Source organism: Vicugna pacos, chromosome X (assembly GCF_048564905.1).
Source record: "Vicugna pacos chromosome X, VicPac4, whole genome shotgun sequence".
Classification (NCBI taxonomy): domain Eukaryota; kingdom Metazoa; phylum Chordata; class Mammalia; order Artiodactyla; family Camelidae; genus Vicugna; species Vicugna pacos.
Window position 1 is genome coordinate 55871518 of NC_133023.1, and position 14385 is coordinate 55885902.

Here is a 14385-nt window from a genome sequence, read left to right on the forward strand (position 1 = left end):
GGGCAAGGATACCTCCTTCCTGGGGTGCCAGCAAGACCCTGTATTCCTATTAGCCCTGAACAAGCCCCAGCACAGGACAGAGCTTGGTTTCCTGTCCCCAGGACTTAGTGGGGACACACTAATTCCTCAGCAGGATCCAGCACTCCTCCAAAGCAGAACATGGAAGCAGCAGGGTTTTCTTCGTGAAACTTCAGTGAGAGGACAATATTCAGAACTGTGTGCTGTCAGTGGTACTTGACATTGAAGACAAGGGGACAAAGAGGTAGGTTTTCAAAGATTTTATTAAAAAACAAAATAGATCCATTATCCTAAAAACAACACAGGTGGATTTCTCCCCACCTCCCAGTCTGCTGACCAGCACCCCCTCAAAGGCTCCACCTGGTTGGTCCTGAGGCCCCAACCCTGCCTCTCAGCTCCCCTCTGCCCCACAAACTGGCAACCAGAACTCCTTGCTTTCCTCCAGCTTCTGATCTGTCTCCTTTAAGAAAATAAAAATGCTCCCCCTCCCCAACTTGCTTAAAAATAATTTGCAAAGATTAAAAACGGCATTTGTGTGTTTTTAAAAAATAAACACTTTTCAAGATTGGAAATCTCTGTCTTCCCCGAGGTCTGGTTGAGGCCTCTGGGGTGCCTGCGTGCCTCACCCCAGGAGGCCAGCTGCCACTTGGTGCCCCTTGGAAATTTTCAGGAAGTAATTTCTTCCAAATTTCCCCTGCAGTCACAAATTCCACACACTGCTCGCATAAACACGCTGTCTTCATTACAGGCACTGCTCCTCAGCTCTGGAAACCTGATCTCTTTTTGTCAACTAGACCACATGCTTCAGATTCCCTGCAAACAGGAGAGAAAACAAAATTCAAATTCAGGTAACATATGTGAATCATATCTTAATAAAGCTGCTAAAAAAAGGCACTTGCATTTTGGGGCTTTGTTCTCTTGATGTTCTTGGGAACACTGAGACCTCCCCACCCCAAAATAGGAACCAGCCCAGTCTAGGCTGCAGGATAGTGAGAGACATATGGCCAGCTACCCCAGCAATCACCAGCCACCCACCAGACATGTGAGTGAGGCCTTTGACAGCTAGCTGACTGCAGGGCTGGGTGAACTCAGCCCAAACCAGCAGAAGAACCACCCAGCTGAACCCAGCCATATTGCCAATCCACAGAATCATGAGCTAAACAAATGGTTGTTTCAAGCTACACACACACAAATTCGGGAAACACTTTTCAGAGTTTCACTTCACTAACTGCATCAAATCCTCTCCACCCCAAACCTTTTTCACCTCCCTTAGCAGGGCACAACCCTCCTAGCATTTTCTCTAGTGAGTACCTGTGAAATACAAATTGGGGATTTCCCCCTGCTGACAGGTCTAAGAGTCTTTGAGGGAAAAGCCATCATTTGAAATTCTACAGGACTGGGCTCTAGGAATGAAAAGTTTACTCCCTGGGTCCCTCCACAGTCTTCTCCCTGTCCCACTTCCCCAAGCAGAAATACTGGGCTCCAAACCCTACTGACCACTTCTCCTCTGAAACAGGAAGAATGACCCATGATGGCAGGGACCTGGGCTGCCTTACTTTTGGTTGGTCTACAAAGTCTAGTATAGTGCCTCACACATAAGTGGCCAAATAAATGCATGAATGGAAGAAAGGAAGGAAGGAAAGTAAAAACAAACCAGCACCCACTTGCCTATCTAGTTTAACTTTTTTTAATTTATTTTTAAATTTTTAGTTTTTAATTCTTTTTTTAATTGAAGTATAGTTGATATACAATGGTGTGTTAGTTTCTGGTATACAGCATAGTGATTCAGTTATACATACATATTCTTTTTCATTATAGGTTATTACAAGACATTGAATATAGTTCCCTGTGTTATACAGTAGGAACTTGTTTATCTATTTCTAGTTTAATTTTTAATTTTTAAATTAACACACAGTAAAACTGACTTCTTTTGGTATGTGCAGTTCTATGACTTTTAACACATGTAAAGATTCATGACAGGAATCAGTCCCATTTACCCACCAAAATTCCCTGTGCTAGCTTTCTGCAGTCACATCCTCCCCTCCCCCTCTTTCTACCTGGCAACCACTGACCTATTCTCCATCACTATAAGTGTTGCCTTTTCTGAGAATGTCATATAAATGGAATCTAACAGTGACCTTTTAAGACTGGTTTCTTTCAAGCAGCATAATGCCTTTGAGGTTCATGCAAATTTTAAGTATATCAATAGTGCATTCTTTTGGGGGGTGACTTAACCTTTTTTTTAGCTTAAAACAGTTACTTAACAGAAATTTATTATCTTCACCATATACATTTTTTTAAATTGAAATATAGTCAGTTACAATGTGTTAATTTCTGGTGTACAGCATAATGTCCCAGTCATGCATATATATACATATATTCATTCTCATAGGGACTTAACTTTTTAATTTCTAAATTATCAATTTAAAGGAAGTTGTGAAAAAAAGTACCAAGAGGTTTCCCTCACCAAGTGGCAACATATTACATAATTATTATTTAGTATCAAAACCAGGAAATTAACATTGGTATCATTCACAGACCATATTCAGATTTCACCCATTTTATATGCACTCATTTGTGTGTGTGTAACTGTATAGTTCTATGAAATTTTATCACATGTAACCTCCATTCATGTAACCATCACCACAAGAAGATACAGAAATATTTCATCATCACAAAGATCTCCATCATACTACCTCGTTTTTTTTTCCCTGTGAGAAACAGAGGCTTTATTAGGCACAAAGGTTAACTGGTGGGCAGAGGTTACAAAATGGCTACTGGGCTTCCTCCTAAGCTGGAGTAGAGGACTCCAGAAGGAGGGGCAAAGGGGCATGGTGCATGTGTTTTCTCTGCCCTCCCCCTTCAAGGCTGCATGTGGATGGCCCCATCCAACCGGATGACCTCTCCATTGATGAATGGGTTCTCGATGATGGCCTGTACCAGATGAGCATACTCAGCAGGGTCGCCCAGTCGGCTGGGGAAGGGCAACTGGCTGGCCAGGATGTTGTGCACTTTATCTGGGAGGGTGGTCAACAGCGGGGTGCCAAATAGGCCTGGAGCAATGGTCATCACTCAGATGCCCACGGGAGCCAGATTGTGAGCAATGGGCAGTGTCATGCCCACTATGCCCCTCTTGGAAGCAGAGTACGCAGCTTGTCCAACCTGGCCCTCAAAGGCAGCCACACTGGCAGTGTTGATGATGACCCCACGTTGGCCTCCCTGGTCTGGTTCATTCTGGCCCATCTCACCAGCCACCAGGTGGATCACGTTGAAGGTGCCTATGAGATTCACACTAAGAACTCGTTGGAAGTCCTCCAAGGTATGGGCCTGGCTCTTCTTTGTTGTATGTCTTGCTGGCCACTGCAATGCCTGCATAGTTGACTGCCACATCCACATGGCCAAACTTTTCTTTCACTAGAGTCAGGGCTGCTTGTACGTCCTTCTCTGAGGTCACATCCGCTGGGGCAAAGGCGCAGCTCTTCCCTAACTTCTTGGCCTGGGCCTCCCCATCTGAGTTGGGCAGGTCCAGAAGTATGGCAGTGGCCCCCTGCCCTACCAGTCGCTCCGCCGTGGCCAGGCCTAGGCCTGAGGCTCCACCGGTTATTACAGTGACCAGACCCTTCACACCCCGACACGCTGCAGCCATCTTGTGCTGGCCTCTCCTCAGGCAGGACTCCATCATACTACCTTGTTACAGTAACTCCTCCCCACCTTCTATCCCTAAGTCCTGACAACCATTAATCTGGTCCCCAGCTCTATAATTTTGTCATTTCAAGAATGTTACAGCGGGGGAGGGTATAGCTCAGTGGTAGAGCGCATGCTTAGCATGCACAAGGCCCTGGGTTCAATCCCCAGTACCTCCATTAAAAATAAATAAATAAATAAACCTAATTACACCCAAATAAAACAAAATATGGACTTTGATCCATATACCACATCAAAAAAAAGGGAAATAATTTTCAAAATGAAAATAAAATGAATGTTATTTAAATGGAATCATACATAATACAACATTTTGATGTTTTTTTTTTCACTCAGCACACTGCCCTTAAAATGCATTCAAGTTGTCGCGTGTGTTAAGTTAGTTTCTTTTTGTTGCTGAGTAGCATTCCATGGTCTGGATGTGGCACAGTTTGATCACTCATTTGCTGAAGGACATCTGGGCTGTTCTTGGGTATTACACGTAAAACAGCTGTGAACATTCATGTACAAGTTTTTGTATGAACACAGTTTTCATTTCTTGGGGATAAATGTCCAAGAGTGCAATTGTTGGGTTGTACGGTCGTTGGATGTATACTTTTATAAGGGCCTGCCAAACTCTTTTCCAGAGTGGCCATACCATTTTGCATTCCCACCAGCAATATATGAAGGAGCCAGCTTCTAAGCATTTGGTGGTATCACTAGTTTTTTTTAAAGGTTTATTTTCATTTATTTATGTATTTATTTATTTATTTTTAATGGAGGCACCTTAGCTTAAACAAACCCCATACAAACTTTCCCATCTCCATGTGGGCCTTTGCTTGTATTGTTGCCTCTGCCAAGGAAAACCTACAACGGATCCTGGTGCTGAAGCCAGGGTCCTTCCCTCCGTAAATAGAGCCAGAGCTTGATGAACGAATGAGGGCCTGGATGGATAAAATCCCACATCTGCGTGTCCCAACAACATACATTCACAGAAAGGAAAAGGTGGGTGCTCTGTCCTCCGCTGCTCTGTCTCACCCTCCAGTTACATTTGGAGGCAATTAAGGAAAACAACAGAAATAATTTCCACCAAAAGTTGACGATGAGCAAGATTGAGTATGGGTAACAATGAAAATGTAAGCTGAAATAATGCCCATTGTTTTCCCGTCACATCGAGCTTTTCCAGCAGTGGGTGGCAGCCTGAGAAAATTCTAAAGGCCAGCATGGTCTGGGGTCTGGGGAGACAGAGTAGAGATCAGAGGGGACAAACTCAAATGCCTATAGAGGCCAAGAAGGTCTTGGATGTGAGTAAAACAGACTGGGGGCAAGACACAGGGAGCCCTCTTAATCCTTTTCTTTTTCCTACATGACACTCATGTAAGAAAGAATTTCCTTTTTTTCTTAACTCTATTACCAAAGAAAACAAAACCAGAATGGTGTCAGTGAGATGATATATGGAAACTCACACTCAGCCTAGAGCGGGATACAACAGGGAACAGTGGGGTCTGGGTCTGTGGCAAACAGGAAGGTACCTCCTCACAAAGGGGGCAGCTGATACTCAGCTACTCAGCTCCAGCCATTGGCCAGTGTGCAAGAAAGTGGCCCAGTGTGACCAGATCTTTCCATTTTTCCAGACAAGTCAGAAATTCACACTTTTTTTTGTTTTGGGGGGAGGTAATCAGGTTTATTTATTTACTTATTTATTTTAATGCAGGTACTGGGGATTGAACCCAGGACCTTGTGCATGCTAAGCTTGTGCTCTACCACTGAGCTATACCCCGACCCCCAGAAATTCACATTTTTTGGTGGGGGGAGGTAATTAGGTATATTTATTTATTTATTCTTAGAGGAAGTACTGGGGATTGAACCCAGGACCTTAGTTTACATTAGGGTTCACTCTTAGTGTCATACAGTTCTATTAGTGTTGACAAGTGTATAGTGCTTTGTATCCACCATTACAGTATCATACAAAATAGTTTCACTGCCCTAAAAATCCTGTGCTCCACCTATTCATCCCTCAATCCCTTTCCCCAAAGCTCCAGCAACCACTGATCTTTTTACAGTCTCGATAGTTTTGCCTTTTCCAGAAGGCTATATGATTAAAATGATACAGTATGTAGCTTTTGCACACTGGCTTCCTTCACTTAGCAATACACAGTTAAGTTTCCTCCACATCTTGTTGCTTAATAGCTCATTTTTTTTTTAGTGCTCAACACTATTCCATTGTCTAGATGTATCGTAGTTATTTGTCCATTCACCTACTGAATGACATCTTGGTGGATTCCAAATTTTGGCAATTATGAATAAAGCTGATATAAACATTCATGTGCAGATTTTTGTGTGGATATGAGTCTTCAACTTATTTGAGTAAATAGCAAGGAGCACAACTGCTGGACTGTATGTTAAAACTATGTTTAGGGGGTAGGGTGTAGCTCAGTGGTAGAGTGTGTGCTCAGCATGCATGAGGTTCTGGGTTCAAGACCTAGTACCTCCATTAATAAAAATAAATAAACTTAATTACCTCCCCACCAAAAAAGTTTAAAAAAATTTTAAAAATAAATAAAATTAAAAAACCCCCACTATGCTTAGCTTTGGAAGAAACTGCCAAACTGTCTTCTAAAGTGGCTGTACCATTTTGCATTCCTACCAGCAATGAATGAGGATTCCTGTTGCTCAGCATCCCTGTCAGCATTTGGTGGTGTCAGTGTTTTGGTTTTAGCTATTTTACTAGGTATGTAGTGGAACTCATTGTTTTAATTTGCAATTCCTTAGTAACATTATAATGAGCGTATTTTCATACACTTAATTGCCATCTGTGTAGCTTCTTTGGTGAGGTGTGTATTAAGATCTTTGGCCAATTTTTTGATTGGGTTATTTTCTTATTGGTGAGTTTTAAGAGTTCTTTGTATATTTTGGCTAACTGTCCTTAATTGGATACATGTTTTGCAAATATTCCTCCCTGTCTGTGGCTTGTCTTTTTATTTTTATAATCCTTGGTCTTTTTAATGTAGAGCAGTGTTGTCTAATAGAACTTTCTGGGGTGATGGAAATGTTCTATATCTATGTTACCCAATATGGTAGCCACCAATTGTGACTATTGAGCACTTGAAATATGGCTAGTGCAAATGAGGAACTGAATTTTAAATTTAATTTTAGTAACAAATTTAAATGGCCACATGTGGCTACGGGTGACCATGTTGGACAGCATAAGTATAGGACAGTTCACCCCTTTTTTTTCCTTCATGACATTGACTAGGGGTCATCCTATTTACTCTTTCATTTACAATTTCCCTTTCAATCCATTAGCAAGTCCTGTCAATTCTACCTCCACAATATATTCCAAACCCACTCACATCCCTCCATCCTTCACTGCTATAACTTAACTCCAAACCACTGTCAGTCCTTGCATGGACAACTCTCATGGCCTCAGCATTAGTCTCCCTACTTCCATCCTTGTCCCCTATAACCTATTCTCTATATAGCAGCCTCAGTATTTTTTTAATGATCTGATTACCATATTTTTTATTGAAGTATAATTAGTTTACAATGTGTTAATTTCTGGTGTACAGCACAATGCTTCAGTAATACATGAATACACACATATTCATTTTCATATTCTTTTTCACCATAAGCTACTACAAGATATTGAATACAGTTCCATGTGCTATACAGTACAAACTTGTTTATCTATTTCATATATATACCAGTCAGTACCTAGCAGCCTCAGTATTTTGGTAAGACTTGGGTCAGACCACATTACTCCTATGCTCAAAACCCTCTATGGCTTCTAGTCGCACCTAGAATAAAATCCAATAAAAAACAAGGTCCTACTGTACAGCACAGGGAATTATATTCAATATCTTTTAAAAAATTAAATTAATTTTTGGGGGTAACTAGGTTATTTATTTACTTATTTTAATGGAAGTACTGGGGATTTGAATACATTACCTCGTACTTGCTAAGCATGCGCTCTATCACTGCGCTAGACCCTCCCCCCATTCAATATCTTATAATAACTTCTGATGAAAAAGAATATGAAAAAGAATACATATATTTATATAACTGAATCACTATGCTGTACACCAGAAACTAACACAACATTATAAATCAACTATACTTCAATTAAAAAAATCCAAACTACTTAGCTACTGAGTTCTGCGGGGTCTGGCCCCATCTCCTGTCTCCTGTCTGCCACCGTTCTCCTTATCCACTCTGTTCTGGCCACCCAGGGCTTCTTTCTTTGTGTTGCTGGAACACACGCGTCCTTTTTCCCTCTTAGGACTCCCCCTTCTTTGCACGTGCTATTCCTCCACCTGGATGGCTGTGTTTTCATGCCTGACTCTTCTCATCACTCAAGTCTTCACCCAAAAGTCACCTCTGAGGAGCTTCATGAACACCCAGTCTAAGTGGCCACCCCTAGTCACTCATTTTCTGTTACATCATCCTGTGTTTTTTTTTCTATTTTCTTCAATGCACTTCGCACACAGAAAACATCTTGTGTGTTTATTTGCTAACTGTCATCTGTCTCCCCTCACAAGCTCCACGAGGGCAGGGACGTGTCTGTCTTGTTCATCACTCTGTTGGCAGCCCCCTCAACAGTGCTCAGTAATCGATCCATCAATATTTACTGAAGGCAGGAACATCTGTAGAGCTACAGGGCAGCTGATAAAGTACTTTCCCATTCCATCCATCCACAGAGGCTTAAAGCTTGGCCATTACTCTTAGAGCTCTTATAAATGTGGTTGAAATGAGCTGATGTATGCTTACAGAAAGAGCCTTGGAGGGGTGGATATAGCTCAGTGGTAGAGTGCATGCTTAGCATACACAAGGTCCCGGGTTCAATCCCTAGTACTTCCATTAAGAAAAAAGAAAGCAAGCCTCAGCATCGCCAGGTTAAGTGGCAAATGAGTTCTGAAGACAGTCAGCATCATAGCAGTTTGGAGGAACACTGGGGGTGACCCCAGAACCCGTGAAGACTGAGTGGCACCACAGAGTTAGAGAGGTGAGTTTAGGACTGTTGAAAAGTGTTCCCCACACTTTCATTATATGGAATGTTGTCATATCTACTTAACATCTGTATTAATAGTAACTATTCTTCTTTCTATCAACTTTACAAATTTTAATACCTATTTTGGCCCCCTTTATCCTAAGTAATGATAGCAATAACAATGTTGTGCTTAGTCCATTTTAAAACACACATTAAAATAAATATGACTATTCAAATGAAAAAAATGTCTTGGTATCACCTCAAATTGTCTCTCATGCAGAGATACATGAGGCACAGTTGGGGAAAAATCACTGAAGGGGTTGCTTTTGGACACCTGGTGCCTGGGCTGCTCTGTGGCCACCAGCCTTTAGTATCTGCGAATCTTGGATGGAGCACCCCTTCTCAATGTCTACCACAGGCTAGGCCCTATGCTGGGTGCTACAGCCACAGAGGAGAACAAGACACAAGACACAGAGGAGAACATACACCCTCACGTATGCAATCTGGGGCACATCCAGCAAGGAAGGCCTATATGGAGACAAACACATCATAGTCCATAGCAACGAGGCCATAGAATACCAGTCTGTACAGGGTGCCGAGGGCATACAAAGAGAGGGCATGGAAGGCTTCACGGAGGAGGCAGCATCTTGAAGGGCAAAAGGAGAGAGAATATTCCAGGTGGCAGGAACAGAGCAGGATGTATAAAGGCACCTGCGAAGTTTTTGTGGCCAAAGCACAGGATGAGGGTCAGGGACGGAGTGGAAATGAGGCTGGAGAGATGGTCAGAGGCCAGAGGATCAAGGGCCTAGAAGGCCATGGTCTCAGCCTAGAGGCCATGGGGAGCCTCTGAGTAATTTTAATATGAAGAGGAGGCTCATCTAGTGTGATCTAAGGCTAGAACAAGTTCCCCAGCTGCTGCCCCATCACTACCTGGCTTGCCTGTCTTGCTCTCTACCTGGGAACAATGGCAGAACAAAGGATTTCTATGAGGCCTTGGGCATGCGCTGAAATGGACGGCTGATATAATTTTCAGCTCTTAATTGTCAACTGTATCGTTTGCCTTGGAATGTAGATCCCTCCTGTCATCAGAAAGCCTTTCAATGACAATTAAGTATAACCACCAATGACCACTTGTCTGCTTCTGATCTGAATTAGAACCTGAGGACATGAATTAATCCCACCAGGCTTCCGGCATTTCGAGGCTATCAGCACTTAAAGCATGTTACCCTGATGTTTAGGGTGCGCTAGTCTTCACTTGTAAGGGGCTATGGCAGTCTCAAATGGAATTGAAGCGATTTCTAAAATAGCCTATGATTCATTTTTTCTCCCCTCCTGTGCCTAAATCTGCTGGCTCCACGTGGAGGGACAGGCACACGTAACCGGAGAGGTGACATCACAGGAGTGGGCTGCTTGCCTGCCAGCCAGCCAGCCAGCTTGTGGAGCTCAGCCTCCGTGCAGTCTATCTGCCGCGCTGGGCGATGCCTCCCGGCCGTTTTGGAGTCACAGCTCCAGGTTCTTTGGTCCTTGAACTTTCTCCACATCTCTTTTTCAGACAAAGATTCTGGGCTGGGAAATCCGGGATAATGGGAATAGCAGCGGCAGGAAGAATAATCCAGCCTTACATCTGTATAATGATTTAGAGTTGGGAAAGCCATTTGCTCCATTTCACTCCACCCAAACACCAGTGGGAAATGGAAGAAGCTGGGATTTTAGGCCGGAACTGGAGACAAACTCTCACTCTCTTGCACAAAAGAGCGAAGTGCTAACATTCCCTGTTCTCCTCAAGGTACATGCTGATTGGGTTTTGGACTCCACCAGAAGGTCAGAGAGAGTCCTTTCAGCTTCTAGATGCTTCCTGAAAGAGAAATTCTCCAGGACAAATTGCCTGGCAGGCACAATCTATGAACCATGCCATCCTGATTGAGCCAGCCAGTAGTGCCAGTCCCAGCACTGCCAACTCCTTCTGCACACTCTGGCTTACAGTCCCCATGTTGGGGAGACATTTACTGGAGCCAGAGGCATGGCCTCTCATTGTGGAGCCCCGAAGGTAGGGTGTGTCGTGAACATCTGGAAGTGCCAATGCCTCTCAGAGTAGCTCAAGGGCCCATAAAAGGAAACAAAACAAAAAACAAAAAAACCCCGGCCATTCGAGTCACATCATCCAACACTGCGGATCCTGAACTGAAGGGCCACATAGCCCAGCCGTGAACTGCTGAGGAATGGGGTGGAGGGGTTCTTTCCTGCGAGGAGCCATAAAAATAGTGCCACAGTGGTCTCATGTTTGCGCTGTGATCTGCAAGCACCTAGTCTCAGCATAACTTGGTGTCTCCAGTGCTCTATTGCTCTAGCCAACGTGAGAAGTCTCCCGGCCTAGCTCCCCTGCCCTGCTCCTGCCCAGCATCATGGTTGCCAGGCTGGACACTCTTGCTTGACCCTCTTGGTTTTAGATTAAATTTCAGTGTCACTTGCGTGGGCGGGTGGGGGTGGGGTGGGGCTGGAGCAGGGGGGATGGGTGGATTGAAGGGGGCGGGAGCAGGGGCAAGAGTAGGGAAGATGACCATAGAAGCAGTGAGACATACATGCTTTGCAGCATTGGATAACAGCAGGTGCTTCTGCTGTTCTAGCTGCTGTAGCCGCCACCGCCGCCACCGCCGCCACTGCCGCCACCAACGCCACCACCATCGCGTGAATTCCCAGTGACCCCGTGCAAGACCATAGGTTCCCGTCAGTGACAAGGAAATGGCATCTTTGTAAACCAAGAAGCTGTACTCAGGCAACTCTGTCTGTTGGAAATCTTGGCGGGGTATAAAAGGGATCCTTTAGAAAGCTGAATCGGTAAACCTGTATGTGGAAAGTGACTGGTGGAACAGAACAGCATCACCTCCAAAGCAGAGAGGCCTCCCAGAGCCTGTTTTCCAGCTCATGGGGGATATGTGCGCCTATGAAAATAGATTAAGGATCACCGCCTCAGCCTGTTTTAGAGATGTGAATAAAAATCTTGGCTGGGGACTGCCTCCTCTCTGGTTGACTGATTTTTCAATTGATTTGTATTTATTAGCTAATGAAATTAAAGTTGTAAAAATGATAACAGAAACACAATAAATCTCTCCCACAACTGGCTGTTTCTATGTCACTATGGCGCATTCCTCACTTTGATTACTTCAAAGTCTATTATTTTGTTCTCAATTATTCTGTTTTTCTGGCACTGGAGAAAATCAATTTGTTTTATTTTCTCTTATTCATGCACTCAATTATGCTCTTCGGGCACATTTAATCACTTTGATGTTTTCATTTTATGGCCCGTCTCTAGGCACTTCAACTGCATTGCTGCCAACGGGCAAGCAGGACTAATTTGCATGTCACAATAGACTTGAAATTCTAACTCAATTTAGAAATCTTTATGAAATCTCCCTCCAAAATATGCTTGGAGCTGCAAAGAGGCAGAAGGATGTGGGTAAACCAGGAGCCTCTAAAGATGCCTGTCTTTCTCAAACACTGAGAGTTCTTTGGTGGCCTGACTGTGGCTTGGGGATGTCCCTGTCCAGGTCCAGCAGAGGAGTCCACGGGATGGGATGTCTACAGAGTTTCCTCTGGAACTTTGTGGCGAGAGTCTTGCAAAGGCTGTCCCTCTGTAGCAAGGCCAGGGAGGCTGGGCCTGCTTACTCTGGCATAAAACGCCCCTCAGCACTGCTGAATTTGGCGGCCGTGCTAAAGACAGCACCTGAATCTCAGTTGGTTAAAGGGCCTCCTGGTAGATGGAGAGAATTGTCAACAGTTAGGCATTCCAGAACCCTGAGGGGTTTACCTTATTTTCTCTAATAAGTTCCAACCTCCCTTTTGCCCCTTGATTATTTTAGAGCTGAAGGCTGGAGGGGACTAAGTGATAGAATTGCTTTAGGCATGAACTCTGGGCAAACAGAAAAAAAAAGCTTAATTAAACACATTAGAGACTTCCGACTGTTCTTCAAAAGTTTGTTGTCTGCAGTAACAAAGCTGCTCCACCAGGCAGAAGGAAAATTCTGTATTTCGTCTTCTAAACTTTGGGTGTGATCTTCAGTTTCTGTGGTGGAATCCCAGCTCCCACACTTATTTGCTGTGATTGCTTGTGATACAAGCAAATCAACCTCCCCAAATTCTCTCATATGTTAAATGGGACCAATACCATTATCAATCTCAGGGATAGATTTGTTTCCTAAACTTCAACATTCTCAAGAATTTTGCCATATTCACCTACCACTTATGTGGAAATCTCTCTTACACTCTTTAAGAACAAACAAACAAACTTAACCTCCTCTTAAGTAAGGTATCTGTGAAATCAAAGTGTTTGATGTGATGGTTATATTTCTCTCTAATACACAGTCAAACACATGTACATTAAATACACCAAATCCATTCCTGCTTGGGAATTTTTGATCCCACTCTTCCCTTCATCTAGAATGCTCTTCACCCCAATTTTTTGCAAAGCTCCTCCTTTTAGTGCATTAAGCTCTATTCCCAAATGTCACTTCCTCAGGGAGGCCTTTACGGACCACTCTATCTAAAATGGAAGACTTCCCTAATTGATCAGTAACCAACATTAAATATTAATATATTTGCTTATTGTCTATCTTCCCCACTGGAATGTGAGCTCCATGATGGCCAACGCTTTCACCTGTCCTATTCACATCTCTATCACCTAGCGTGGTGCTTAGCACATATTAATACCAAATATATATTTGTTGAATGAATGAAACAGAAAAATAAAAAAATCAGCCCAGCAGTAACCAGGCTCCCCTTCTACCCCACGAGGGTGGTATCAGAGGAGGCACAATGGAAAACCAGGACTTCTATCCCTGCTTAATGGCAAGGAGGCCCACCTACCACTGTGTCAGTGGAAGCCATGTGGGGAGTGGTAACAAGGTACCACTGCCATTCCTGGCCAGGGTGGTTATCAGTGGAGCTCTAGTGTGGAACCTGAATTTCCACTCCTGCCCAGTGGTAATGAAGCATCCCTCCTCCTCCCAGGCTATAAATGACAGCTGAATGGGGAACCTTGACTTTTATCCCCCTCCCCGGATAGACTGGAATACATAGATTAATAGAAATTAGCTAATTTGAATAAAAGACAAAAAATAGTTTAAAAAATGAGCAGAACCTCAGGGACCACGTGGGACTATGATAAAAGATCTAACATTCATGTCACCAAAGTCCCAGAGGAAGAAGAGAAAGAGGATGGGACTGAAAAAGCATTTGAGGAAATAATGTTTAAATATTTCTCAAATTTGTCAAAAGACAAAATCCTACAGATTAAAGAAGCTGATTGAATTCCAAACTAGATAAACTCAAAGGAACCATACCAAGATCAATCATAATCAAATCTCTGAAAACTAAAGAAAAAGAAAATCTAGAAAGCAGCAAAACAGAAACAAAGGCTTATCCATATGAGAAAGATAATTCAAATGACAGCACTTCTTTTAATCAAAAACCATGGAGACCAGAAGGAGGTGATGCAGCATTTTTCAGGTGCTGAAAGAAAATAAATGTCAACCCAGAATTCTACATCTAGTGACAATATCCTTCAGGAATGAAAGGGGAATAAAAATATTCTCAGAAGAAGGAAAACTAAGAGGATTTGTTGCCACCAGACCTACCCGAAAAGAATAGCTAAAGGAAGTTTTTGAAATGGAAAGGAAATAATGAAAGAAGAAATCTTGGAACAT

General features: G+C 43.2%; 1 protein-coding gene and 1 pseudogene across 2 annotated transcripts in view; both read right to left on the reverse strand.

Annotated features, from left to right (window-relative positions):
* Positions 1-263: 263 nt before the first annotated feature.
* Positions 264-14385, reverse strand: part of HDAC8 (histone deacetylase 8) — a 209847-nt gene continuing 195725 nt past the window's right edge. For both annotated transcript variants that reach the window (XM_006218467.3, XM_072955825.1), the window contains one exon: positions 264-831. In XM_006218467.3, the coding sequence (XP_006218529.1) occupies positions 809-831 (23 nt within the window). In that variant the 3' untranslated portion in view covers positions 264-808. The remainder of the gene's footprint in view (positions 832-14385) is intronic.
* On the reverse strand, positions 2731-3907 carry LOC102529644 (3-hydroxyacyl-CoA dehydrogenase type-2 pseudogene; annotated as a pseudogene).